This window comes from Lithobates pipiens, unplaced genomic scaffold (genome assembly GCF_037356315.1).
Source record: "Lithobates pipiens isolate NorthernLeopardFrog02 unplaced genomic scaffold, aLitPip1_a1.2 Scaffold_25, whole genome shotgun sequence".
Classification (NCBI taxonomy): domain Eukaryota; kingdom Metazoa; phylum Chordata; class Amphibia; order Anura; family Ranidae; genus Lithobates; species Lithobates pipiens.
Window position 1 is genome coordinate 1,633,984 of NW_027507787.1, and position 13,625 is coordinate 1,647,608.

Below are 13,625 nucleotides of genomic sequence, written 5' to 3' on the forward strand. Positions count from 1 at the left end.
CAGCGGCCAGGCTGAATGGTGAAGAGGACGTTGGGGGCGAGCGCTGGACTTTCAAGGGGTCAGGTAAGTATAATGGGGGGGCCGGCACTGTCAGATGTTTTTTCACCTTAATGCATAGAATGGTGAAATTAAGGTTAAAAAATATTTACCTTTACAACCCCTTGAATGTCACAGAAACTGTTACATACGAGATTGAAATATATATATTTTTCAGCTGTCCTACCTGTGACAGTTTGTAATACTGTTCACCTAGTCTTGTGCTCCAGCTACTCTGGCTAGGCACCACAGCTAAGTTGGTGATTTTACTTTGCTTGTGTACAGTTAAAACATCCAAATGTGGAAGCTCCGCTTATCTGCTTCCTCCACCCCCTCTGGTGCCACATTTGGCACCTTTTGAGGGGAGCGGATACCTGTCAGAAACAGGTACCAGCTCCCACTAGTGCGTAAGTGCGCTGCGGCAATCTATGCAATTTGCTGCAGCGCACTCTACATTTATGAAAAGCGCGTTGACTGCCTCTAAACTGTGTGGTTCCTAAACTTCTCTAAAAGCCTATGTATGCATGGACACACAGTCTTTAATTGAGGTGCATTCAGGGGCTTAGGCAAAAAAATGCCAAAAGCCCCAAAAATTTTAATTTAGAAGCCGTGGTGTGCTTGAGGCCTACATTGAAAGTCCCTATGCAGTACAGATTGACTGGCTCCCAATGATGCACTTTCCTCCTCTTCTATTCTGCAGAGTATTACAGAAAATTCATGTACTTACACACGCTATATTCAAAGGTACAAATAGGAAAATAATTTTCTCGTAAAGTTAAGTGATATGTAGCTAGACCAATTGTAAATCTTGTTGTTTTTAAATGTAGAAGAGAAAAAAAATATATATAATAGATTCTAAATCCCTTGCCTTTTCCTTGTCAGGATGACTAATTTATCACTAGCTAAGTTTTTTTTTTTTTATGCAATTTTATATATTACGCACAGCAAAAAAAATGTCCTTGGCAAGCAAGGAACCAATCCTTTTGTGATCTATAATTTCAGCGAGCTGCAAAGCCCTCACATGAACTGGTTCAGAGCCTGATTTCTACCAATGTCACCATCGATTCCAAGATGTCCACCAGCAAAGTGTCCTTATTCACGGACTCCCAACCACTGGGCATGGAGGATGTTGGAAAAAAGGAGTAAGTTCTTTTGCATCATTTTCTAAGCACTTGCGCATATGTAAATATTATTTTATACACTGGAGACTGAATCTATTCAACTGCTCCCTACTTCGGAGGTGTTACAACAAAGCGTTAACTTTAGCAATAGGTGGAAAGGGCAGTTGGTGGTCCCACCCATTCTCCATCTCTTATCCTTTATATGCCTTCTCCCTTCTCTTTTTCTAATCTCCCCCCCATGATTAAAAAAAAAAAAAATAAATAAATAAATAAATATATATATATATATATATATATATATATATATATATATATATATATATATATATATATATATATATATATATATATATATATATATATATATATATATATATATTTTTCCTCTTCCTTCTCTTTTTCTGCCCTTTAGTTAGGCTATGGTGGTTGTGGATGGATGATATAGGAATGCCCTGAGATGGCAATCTACTATTTCAAAAACCCTTATTACTTGCAGACCAAGATTTACACAAATGTCCTATATATCTCCTCTTCTACATAGGATAATCATTGACGGGGTATCTTGGTATAGACACTAATTTTGATGGGTCAAGAATAGTACCAATTGTACAATGCGTTTTCTACCTTATGGTAGGGTGTCATTTGTTGATGTACCTTTATGGTTTGTCATCTTCCATTAAAGTGGTTGTAAACCCTTACAAACCACTTTGACCTACAGGTAAGCCTAGATTAAGGCTTACCTGTAGGTCCAAGAAAAATCTCCTAAACCTGTACGGCTTAGGAGATATTTACCTGAAGACAGCCACCGTAGACAGCGGCGTGCAGGCGCCCTGGGTAAGCCGCAGATGGCGGCGATATGCCACGAGTGTCGGCTCGCATGCGCGGGAGTGACGTCATCGCTGCTCCGGCGAATCACAGCGCCGGAGCAGCGAGACCCACCAAGAAGATGGATGCTCGGAACTACAGGGGACAGCAGTGACTTCGCTGGCTCCTGTGTCAGGTAAGTGACACATAATGGGCTACTATTACAATGCACAATAGTCCATTATGCTTTACCTTTGCAGGGAATCAAAGAGGAAGTAAACTCATCAGGGTTTACTTCCTCTTTAACATGACGATGTATTGTATTTGGTGATTATTTGCTATATCGGCTTTAAACTTTAAAATGTTTATGCCAATAATTTTATACACTGTAGGCCTAAATTACAAAGATTTGTACAACGCAAGCATGCAATGTCTTATTTTATTTATTTTTTAAATGAGAATCCTTACCCTGTTTATGTAAGATATGTGACCTGAGCTTGGGTATGTTATCTGTTGGTAAATAACTATTCACTTAAATACCATATTTATGGGCTTATAGCACAAACCCCGATTTTTAACCCCGATTTTTTAAGAGGGAAGTTTAAGGAAATAAATTTTTTCACGGCCCCCCCCCCCTCTCTCTGCACAGCAGTACACCGCTCCATCCAGTATACAGCCCCCTCCCCCTGCAAAGTGCACAGCCCCCACTGCACTTCCAGGAGAACCCCAGTTTCCTGGGACAGCATTGCCAGCATTCTCTACAGTTAAGAAAAAAAATCACTGCCAGCCCTCTCCACACTGCTCTTTCGGTGTCACTTCTATTGCAAAGTTTTTTGTTTTTTTTTTCCACTGACCTGGTCACATGACTGCTCTCCTGTGACATTACACAGATGGTCATGTGACTGCTCTCCTCCTCCAATCTAAAGCTGCACTCAGAGGAGCAGCAGGAGGAGGAGAGCAGCCAGACAAAAACTGAGCTATTGAGATATTTACAAGCTTTATTTTTACAATGGCACTGACACAGGAGGAGCGGTGTAGGAGAAGGGCCTGGCAAGTGATATTTAAAAAAAAAAAAAAAAAAAAAAAATGCCTGGAACCCGATCCCTGCCCCGTTAGTAAAACATTGGAGTATAACACGCAGGCACTGCTTGTCCTCCTGTTTTCAGGGGGAAAAGTGCGTGTTAAAGAGGAGCTGCACAAAAAAAAAAAATATTAAAAGCCAGCAGCTACTAATATTGCAGCTGCTGACTTTTAATAATATCACACTTACCTGTCCCAGGTTCCAGCGATGTCGGCGGCAGATGACGAGCGATCGCTCGTCTCGCTGCAGCCACCGCCGCCATCCTCTGTCAGGGAATCGGGAAGTGAAGCAAGAGGGCTTCACTGCCCGGTTCCCTACTGCGCATGCGCGAGTCGCGCTGCGCTGGTTCCCCGCTGTGTCTCTGGGAACTGTGTGTTTCCCAGAACACAACGGGGGGGGGGCGGAGCCATGCGGCGGTGTGCGGAGCCATGCGGCGGTCTGGCCGGAAGTGGGTGCAGTTACCTGGATTATCCAGGTAACTGCACCCCCCTCCCCCCCGAAAGGTGCCGATTGTGGCACCGGAGGGGGGGAGGGATAATACTAGCGGAACTTCCCCTTTAGGGTGAAGAACCGCTTTAAGGCCAATTAAATACGGTAGATTTTTTTTTTTTTTTTTTTTTTTACCAAACTAAGAAAAATGAATACGTTCAAAGACACTGCATACTAAAACTACAGTCAGTGTATAAAGTGATTGGCTAGTTGTAACAGTTTTCCTCCCTTTGCCAGTTTTCATATAATGCAAAGGGCTGCGGGTGACTTTGTCACTGTTTTGATCTCATTTCATTCTAATCTCTCTATTTAACTCTATTAAATAACTGCTGTCTTTCAGCTTTGTGATGCCCACTGAGGAGCAAGTGGCGGATGGTAAAACGGGGCGTATTCGTCGCAAAGCAGTATTTCAGAATGACCAGAATGGGGAAACTGATGATGACGAATCTGATGAAGAGGATGTTGGAGAGGAGGAAGATGAGGATAATATTGATGGTGAAGAGGATGATGAAACCTCGGAGGAAGAGGAGGAGGAGGAGGATGATGATGATGATGAGCAATTTGCCAAGCAACAGCTTGCTCCAAGAGCTGTTAAACGCATGAAACTGGATGATAAAAAGGAACCTTCCTCATTTGAAATGCCTGCCTTTGCTGACAGTGATGATGACTTGGAGCACAACGATGATGAAAAAATTGGCATGGTAGAAGAGGAGGAGGAGGAGGAGGAGGATGATGATGACGATGAAGAATCTGATAGTGATGAGGAAGTACATGTGAAGAAAAAGACCAGTTTAAAAAAACAAACACACTCAGGAAATGGTAAAAAGAAAACGCCGGTATTGGACAGTGGGAACTGCACTGGGGAGGATGGTATGTCATCTGATACACCAGAAGACCTGGAGTCTGAGGGGGAAGAGTTACAGAGGACTTCTGAGGAGGAGGAGGAGGAGGAGGAGGAGGAGGAGGAGGATGATGAAGAAGAAGAGGACCTACTAAAAGATGAGGATTCCTTTACTGAAGATCACAGTGCTTCCGAAGACACAGTTGGTGAGTTACTCGGCATATAATATCCAGTTTTTATTTCTTTTATCTAGAACTGATTATTATACGTAGAACTTGAGAGATAAGTTACCCCCTGGCTTTTTAGATCTTTTGAGGTCTCTGTAGTAGAGATGTAAAATTTTACAGAAATTTTTAAGTCATAGGGAAAACTTTTTTTTTTTTTTTTTCCCTGATTATTTTTCAGAATATTTTGGAAAAATTTACAAATCCATGTAGAGTAGCTAGCTTTACAAATTTGAATTTAATTTTGTTAAGCTGGGAATATGAATTGCAGTGTATATAAGAAGTATTATACTTGAAGTAAAAGTACAGCGTGTTCACTAAACTAGCTTTTTAAAATTTATATTTTTAATTAAATAAGTGTATATGTTAAGAACATTTCAACTATACATAAGAAAAGGTAACCACCCCCCACCTTTCCTTCATAATTGAAAAGCTTACTGCCAATATACATTTTCAGTTATTGATAATGCTGATCCTGAAGCATATCTTGCTCTATGAAGAGCTTTAAAATTTTCTACAGATTTTTCAGGTTTCCTTTTTATCTACCGTATTTTCCGGCTTATAAGACGACCTTTTACACTTAAAAAAACTGGGCAAAAAGCAGGGGTCGTCTTAAACGCCGGGTCAGCTGCTGGGATGTCTTCTGGATGTGCGGTAATACTGTATGTAGCTTCGGCTACATACAGTATATTCCGCTGAGCCAATCCCAGTGAGCGATGTATTCAAATGAATACAGAGCCTGCTCGGATTGGAGTAACAATCTCTGCCAATCCGAACAGGCTACACACAGTAGCCTGCTCAGATTGGATTTGAGAGTCAGAGAGGCCGGGCTGATGATGTTACAGCCTCTGCCAATCCAAGCTGGCTTTGTATTCATTAATAGAATACATTGCTCGCCGTGATAGGTTCCAGCACCAGCAAGAACGAAGAAGAGGGATATGAAGCGTCGGAAGCCTCGGAATGGGGGGGGGGGGTCATCTTAAATGGTGAGTACGGGCAAAACATTTTAAAAACCTGTACAATTAGGTGGTCGTCTTATATGGCGGATCGTCTTATACGCCGGGTCGTCTTATACACTGGCAAATACGGTATACATGAAAGTATTGTGTGTTTTGGGAGGCAGTGGTTTGTAACCCTTCCCTACTTGGAGATTCTACTGGTGAAGAAATGCTTTGTGATGATCCAGAAGCAGCAGAAAGAGAGAATGTTTCTGGACTGTGAACTCTGGAACAGATGTGTATTTAGGTTTTATGCTGCCCTAGGCCTGACTAAACTCATACACCCCCTAATTTAAATATGACACACCCCTTCCTGTCAAGGCCACACCCCTTTCTAAGACCCACCTGGTCAACTCTCAACTACACCCCTTCCTCTTTAGGCCCTACCTTTTCCTCTTAGAGCTCCACCTCTTCCTCTCTGTACATTAAAAGTTGGTAAGCTCCTACTTGTAAGCTCCTTGAGGGCAGGGACTGATATGACTGTACATAGCAGGCCTCAAGATTTCAAGTTATGAGCCACTAGCCAGGCCTTAAGAGTTTTATGGGCCAATGAGAACGAATATAGGCCAAGGGGCCTAGAACAAGGCATATACATTAATGGGTTTAAATAAATATTTCAAGAATATATATATATATATATATATATATATATATATATATATATATATATATATATATATATATATATATATGTATATGTAATATTTTGTGTCTATGTATGAAGAAAACTTAATACATATAATTTATATAAACACTAGCAGAGCTATAAAAAGGACTTGATACTGATATATTCATTTAAACCCAGGTGTTTGATGGCATGTAAGGTGTGTATCTATTTTACTTTATAACTGCAACAAGGTTGTATCAATTCTTCCACCCCGTACATGTAACGGTACATGTTCACGAACAATGCTAGGGTCAAAGTCATTTGGCAACAAATGTGTCTGTTTAAAGCAGTAGTAGTTAAAGTGGTTGTATACCCACATTTTTTACTTTTACCTACAGTAAAGCCTATAATAAGGCTTACCTGTAGGTAAAAAAAATATCTCCTAAACCTGTACGGTTTAGGAGATATTCCCCTCGGTATGCGCACAAGGGGTTTCTCGCCGTCAAAATCCGGCAGCGGCCGAGCGGCCGGACTGAAATCTCCCGCGCGCATGCGCGGGAGTGACGATATCGCGGCTCCGGCCACTCACAGCGCCGGAGCCGCGATACCCGGAAGAAACGCCGAGGGAGCATGTCAGCTCCCTCGGCGTGGATCGGGCCAGATGTCGGGGCCTCGTTCTAAGGTAAGTATTTCATAATGAGCTAGTATGCGGTGCATACTAGCTCATTATGCCTTTTTGTTTTGCAGGTTTAAAAAAAAAAAAAAAAATGTGCGGGTTTACTACCGCTTTAATCTTTTAAATAAAGGCATAATGTGATCCCTGATTCACTTAAAGGGGCGTTTCGTCTTTCCAACGTAAAAACATCCACATTGACAGATGGTCAAATAGACAACTAAGTTGTCACCCTAGGCCAAGAGACAGCACTTCTCTGGAGGCAAAAGCTTCTTGCACTTTAATTATGATCTTCATCATTTCATTACATAAAGTATCTGTCTTTAGGGCACCTCTGGCATGCCAGGATGTGTTGTGTCATCCTTGTAGCATTTGAAAAAATATTTCTTCTCACAATATTTGCAATCTGCAGCTTTGCTCTCAGCAGAAATTGCACGGTGCAAATGTTTCCAAACTCTAGATGTTGGTCTCACCATTTTACTGAGAGACGAAAAAAGAAAAAAAAACATTTACTGGCCAAACTATAGGTGGAAATTATACAGTGATGATGGAGAACATCAGATGGAGAGCTATTTTTAGCACTGCTTTACCGTTGTCATAGTTTCAGTATTTTATTTTCGGTAGCTTTTTGTTCTGCTTTCCCCCTCTTCCAGTCTTAGCTTTGCTGTGCAGATACTTCCACTGCTTGCTTTTAAAAAGATGCATGTAATGATTTGCTAATGTATACAGAGCTGCATCAACTTGTGTCTCGTGTGTATGCCTGGAGTTCAAACTTAAGTGCTTTATATTCCTAGCTTAGTCTATAAGGCCAAAACACATTGACTATTATATTTTATGGTTGATTAATTTAGAACTGTTTTGCAGGTGCTTTAAAGTGGAAAGAAGACCTGAAGAAAAAGGCTGCTGAAGTTTTCCTTCGCCATCAACAATCTGTTCCTAATCTACGAAAACTTGTCTATGGAACAGGTACGTTATGTTACAGGCAAATGTTGTTGTGAAATCCCCTACACTGAGAGTATGCAGGCTAGACTGGGCTTCGTCTTTAAAAATCAAACAAAACAAGTCTGTTTTCCTATGTAAATTTTTGTTTTTAGATCCAAGGCCCCATTCACAAAATGATCTACTTGGCGTGCTTTTCGCAAGTAGGGCAAACCCATTCATGACAAACACACAAAAAAAGAAAAACATGCATAAGTACATTGCGCCGGTGTGAATGGGCCTGTTGAGGAGAATCTCCTCACTTTTTCCTGGAGAAATGAAGGAAAATCCCCCATTGGGCATATGACGGCAATTGAAAGCCTGACTGAGCTTATGTGTCTTCCCTACTTGATCCATAGGTGGCTGGTGTTCTGTTTTAACCTTTTCATGACGGCTGAATATGCGTGGCCCTGTGTAAACCATTTACTGCGCTGAGAGCGCACTCCCAGCATGGTAGGCGGCGGCTACCGAAAAGTTCCAGATGCATACTAGCGATCGGGAACTTTCCGATCATGTGACCACATTGGCAGCCAATCACAGCAGTCACATGACCTGAATTTCTGGCTCCGCATGTGGCTTTTCAAACCCTTATAGGGCTGGGAAGCATATGACTGGAAGGGATTAAATAATAGGTTTTAGTGTGTGTGTGTATTATTTATATATATATATATATATATATATATATATATATATATATATATAATATTTATTTATTTATATTTTTTATTATAAAAAAAGTTATGTAAGTGTATAGTGTTTTTCGTTTGGTTTCCGTTTAGTGGCTGATGAGGAAGACGAGGTTGATAAGGCAGAAGAACTAGGTGGCCTGTTCCACGTCAGTCGTCCAGAGAAGGAATCCAGAAGAGCAGCTAATGCCCTGGACTGCTCCAAATTTGTGGTTGAGAGCCCTCAGGACTGGGACGCTGAAGAGGTATGCACTTATTTATTTTTTTCCTACCCACATTAGAGATTTTAAAATGGTAAGATAGCCCCCACCCTCCCTGTCCTCTTCCCTAATATATTTGCATTGGCATTTGTATCCGCTGGCATCAAAGATAGCAGGAAAGATGGGGGTCGTAATCTTGAAACACCAACCTGGTACAAATGGGCTATAGGCAACAAAGGAATCTTTAACTAATTTGGATAACCCAATACCTCCTTTTTGGGGAAACTAGTGATGCACTGGAGCTTGGTGCTTATGACCTGGCTGGTGTAATGAGAGGGGCCCATATATATATATATATATATATATATATATATATATATATATATATATATATATATATATATATATATATATATATATATATATATATCTATATATATATCTATATATATATCTATATATCTATATATCTATATATATTATAATATAATATATTACCCTTCTAAACAAACTGCCTAATGGTAAAGGGGAGAGGATGATAGTAAATATGGTAGTGAGCCTGCTCATAGCTCTCTTGGGGTTGCCAGCTCCCCCCCCGATATGCAGATCTAATTTCAGTAAGAAATGGGGCCATGTGGGGGCAGCGTAGAAACTAGGGTAAAAGGGTAAGACCTTGTCTACTATTGGTCCCCAGGATCCAGGGAGCTTCTGAGTGCATTTTTATTTTATTTGATATAGTTCTATATAAGCCATATATAATAATTAGGCATTTTTACAATGTAACAGGTTTGCTTAAAGCAAAATGGAAATTGATAGTTCTTGTTGTTGAGTATTTATTTCTGTGTGTCCTTTTTAGATCATGGACTGCATCCGGGACTGTTTTGTAACTGGCAAATGGGAGGCGGATAAAGATGCAGAAAAATTGCTGGAGGAAGATGGTAAGAGCTTCCCACATTTACTATAAACTATTACATAACACGGAAGCAGAGGTGATTCATTTCATTTTAAGGCTTCTAGTTTTTCTGATCAGTGCTGCTCTTACTGCAGAGAAATCTTCTCCAAAAGATTTTGAACATGTTTGTTTTGCCAATGTCTGGAATATATGCATTGCAATGAAGTAGAATGAAGAAATCCCCAATGCTTTCCAGGAATAGGACATCGGCATAGCCATGGTCACTTCTGAAAAACCAGGATTATAGATATCAGATGTTCAGCCAGACAGTAATTTTGGCTTGCCAATGTGTCTCAGCCAAAGTTATTCGCACCTCTGTAGTGTATGACCGTACCAAATGCACTCCCATATAATCTGACAAGGCAACACATATTTGCCTTTTGTTTGCCAAGTAAGTCAGAAGTAGCAATATCTTCCAAAAAGAATAGAGGGTTTTTGGTGTAATAATATATATTTGTTTTCTGTTCACAGAAGAACTCTATGGTGATTTTGAAGATTTGGAGACGGGGAAGGTACACAAGGGCAAACCAGAGTCTCAGGATGAAGATGTAAGAAATTGAATGGAATATAATGGCTCTTTTCTACAACATATCCAATTTCAATACTCCTAAGATAAATACACATTTATAATACCAAGCAAAATGCTTAGAGAATGTAGTGCGTGTGTGTGTGTGTGCGTGTGTGTGTGTGTGTGTGTGTGTGTGTGTGTATGTATGGATATCTATCTCCTTTAGTAACTAGGTTCCTCTGCACATGTATGCCTGTCTGTGCTTATCTGCTATGCTCAGAAAAACTGGTTTCAGAGGTCAATAGCTCAATCTAAAATTTACAGAAGGAAGTTCACCTCTCTCCTCTCCGTGCAATCTTCTGGGACACGTCACAGATTGCCCGGGTCATTCACTGCACGCAGCGTGGCTCCGCATGCGCAGTGCGTGCCCGGCTGTGAAGCCACACAGATGTCACAATTACAAGGCGGATTGGGGAGAGGCTGCAGAAGCAGGAATATGTTACGTGTTCCACCCTAAAAACGGGTGGAATAATATTCCCAGAGATAAAGGTTTTTTTTAATGCCCCCTCCTGAATAGTGTGTGTGTGTGTGTGTGTGTGTGTGTGTGTGTGTGTGTGTATATATATATATATATATATATATATATATATATATATATTATTATACTTTTAGTTTGCTTCCTTACTGTTATGTTCATTTGGTAGGAAAAGACAGTCCTGTGTCAACACCAAGTCACTCTAATAGAAACTTACACAGGCCCCTATCTGACATTGCTGGGATAGTCCCAAAGCACTAGTCCTTTCCGGGATATCAAGAAAATTTACTGATGCCTATGGAAACCATTTTTATTAGTGTATTAAATGGCACAGGTAATGGATCTAACGCATTTTAGACATGCCTAAGAAAGCACTTGTAGAGCTGTATTCTGTGACCTTTTATTAAGCTAAGAAAAAAAGTTTTCCAGGGTCCAAGCCTGCAGAAAATCCTACATATTCCTGGTATTTATCTGCCAGCAGGATGAACTAGATCTGCACCCAGCCATAGTGAATGAGCATGTGAGCTGAGATCCGCCTGAAGCAGTTTGATTATTATTCACCAGAGCCACTTGCGGAAGGGAAATTAGTGATACTATTTTTTATAACAAGAAGTACCAGTTATTTTCTGCTGAAGTCTTCAATAAGGAACCATAGGAAAGGAAAACTGCTGCTGGGAAGTGGAGAATTTAAAGCAAACCTATTGTTTTGCCTTGCAAGGGCAAAGCACGCAATTGTTTTAAAATGGTCAAAGGCAAGGAGAGAATGAGCTGTATTTAATGCAGATGCACCAATTGATCTCCCTGCTTTAGTGCTGTCTATACATTTGCTGTATTTGTGTATTATGCAGAGTGAAGGTGAGGATGAAGAAGGTGATGAAGAAGCAGGAGACAAGGCTGCTCCTGCAGAGGAAGATCAGAAGAATCAACGTCTGGTGAAGAAACGTAAGCTAAAGGAGCGGTTTGATATGGAATACGATGATGGGGATGCTGAAGCTACATACTTTGATGACCTGAAGGGCGAGATGCAGAAGCAGGCAGAGGTCAGCTGAATTATACACCATTTCATTTAAACCTCCTCCCTTTTTTTAATTTTTTTATATAACTATTTGTCTTTAAAATCAAATTTTTCATTTTCTGTCCTTTCCAGCAATTGTTTGCATATATTTGGCCTAAGGGAAGTGGGTCTTTATCTGTGGAGCTGCATGTGTGTGTTTGTGCTAAAAATCCAGTACAGAGACTGAGCTCTCATTGAGAGCTCTGGGTTCCTTACGAACGATCAAACTGGGAGGCCCAGTTCCCAATCCTCTGATTGGCTATCACAGTGATCAGTCACTGTTCAGGCCACCCCTGTGTTTTCTCCTCCTGAATAGGTTTGATCTAGGTCAGTATTAGGCTTAGAGTATAGTATATTAACCATGTGCTTACTGGGCACTTAAACCCCCCCTCCCCCATACAGACCGATTTTTCAACTTTTAGCGCTGATGCAATTGGAATGACAATTGCGCGGTCATACAACACTGTACCCAAATGAATTTTTTTCATTTTTTTCCCCCCCAGATAGAGCTTTCTTTTGGTGGTATTTGACCTGTGCGATTTTTTTTATCTTTTGTTAAAATGTAAAAAGACAGTATTTAAAAAATAAAATAAAAAATAAAATTGTATTTTGTTATAAAATTTAAAAAAAGGTGATTTTTGAGGTGGCAGTGATGGACATAGGTGGCAATGATGAGGCATAATTGCCTCTTCCGTTTCGGGACCGATGTCCCTTTTAAGGTGAGCCGGTGATCGTTTTATATATTTATTTTCTCCTCCGCTGTCAGCGTGAGGAGAAAAAAAAAAGATCACGAGCTTTTGTTTTGATCATGTGATCAGCTGTCATTGCCTGACAGCTGATCACATGGTAACTCAGATTGGTGATCACCCGAGTCTCAGTGACTCGGTGATCACAACGTGCTCAGGGAGTGTGCACAGGGGAGGCCGTCATATGACGGCCTCCCGGGAATTCACATCCGCACTGTGGGCGTCATTCGGCCATAGCGCGGATGTCAAGCGGTTAAAGCATTTTTAATACACTATCAGTGTTGGTGCTTTACGTAGGAGGAAAAAAAAGAAAACACAAAATGCACTACAGATGTCAAATCGCTGCGATCATCGGGAGAAGGAAATGTTATTTTGGTTTGTTCTTTAGTGGTAGGTTATGGTAATAGCAAGAAAATTACAGCTACATTTTTAAATTATTATTATTTTTTTACTATTTTGTGTCCGTTTTTTTCATTTGATAACCATAAAAAAAAAGGAGATATCCATTACCATTTACCAGCAAATTAAAACACGATTTGTCCTGAAAAGAACACAAAGTATAAATTACCTGGGTAGTTGCAATATGTGCAGCTTTACTAACATGTCAAAGTTGCAAATCTGTGTGCAGGCATTTAAGATTTGTTTTTCCCTGTCAAGAAGGGATTACAATAAATGTGTATTTTTGCATTATATTTTAGTGTAATTGAGGAAGTGAGACTTCAGTTTCTTCGTTCACCTTGGTAGTGCTAATTTTCTTTTCCAAAACGTTCGTTGTGTGTTTGAGCAGTGCTTCTACAATTTGCCTTCTACTTCTGGCCTCTCATGCTTCTGTATGCACTCCCCAGCTTAACCGCGCAGAGTTTGAAGACCAGGATGATGAAATCCGCGTGCAGTATGAAGGCTTTCGGCCTGGCATGTACCTCCGCATAGAAGTTGAAAATATGCCCTGTGAATTTGTGGTGAACTTTGATCCTCATTATCCAATGATTTTAGGGGGACTGGGAAACAGTGAAGGAAATGTTGGCTATATCCAGGTAAAGTTATTTAGGTTCACTGTTAATCCATGTGTATTTTTGTTTGTGTCTACGTGTA

General features: G+C 40.4%; 1 protein-coding gene across 1 annotated transcript in view; it reads left to right on the plus strand.

Annotated features, from left to right (window-relative positions):
• BMS1 (BMS1 ribosome biogenesis factor) overlaps window positions 1-13,625 on the plus strand; it is a 59,391-nt gene that overhangs the window by 27,499 nt on the left and 18,267 nt on the right. The window contains exons 9-16 of the mRNA XM_077453956.1: window positions 1,039-1,178; window positions 3,872-4,578; window positions 7,739-7,840; window positions 8,632-8,783; window positions 9,595-9,676; window positions 10,162-10,238; window positions 11,582-11,773; window positions 13,379-13,567. Of these exons, the coding sequence (XP_077310082.1) occupies window positions 1,039-1,178; window positions 3,872-4,578; window positions 7,739-7,840; window positions 8,632-8,783; window positions 9,595-9,676; window positions 10,162-10,238; window positions 11,582-11,773; window positions 13,379-13,567 (1,641 nt within the window). The remainder of the gene's footprint in view (window positions 1-1,038; window positions 1,179-3,871; window positions 4,579-7,738; window positions 7,841-8,631; window positions 8,784-9,594; window positions 9,677-10,161; window positions 10,239-11,581; window positions 11,774-13,378; window positions 13,568-13,625) is intronic.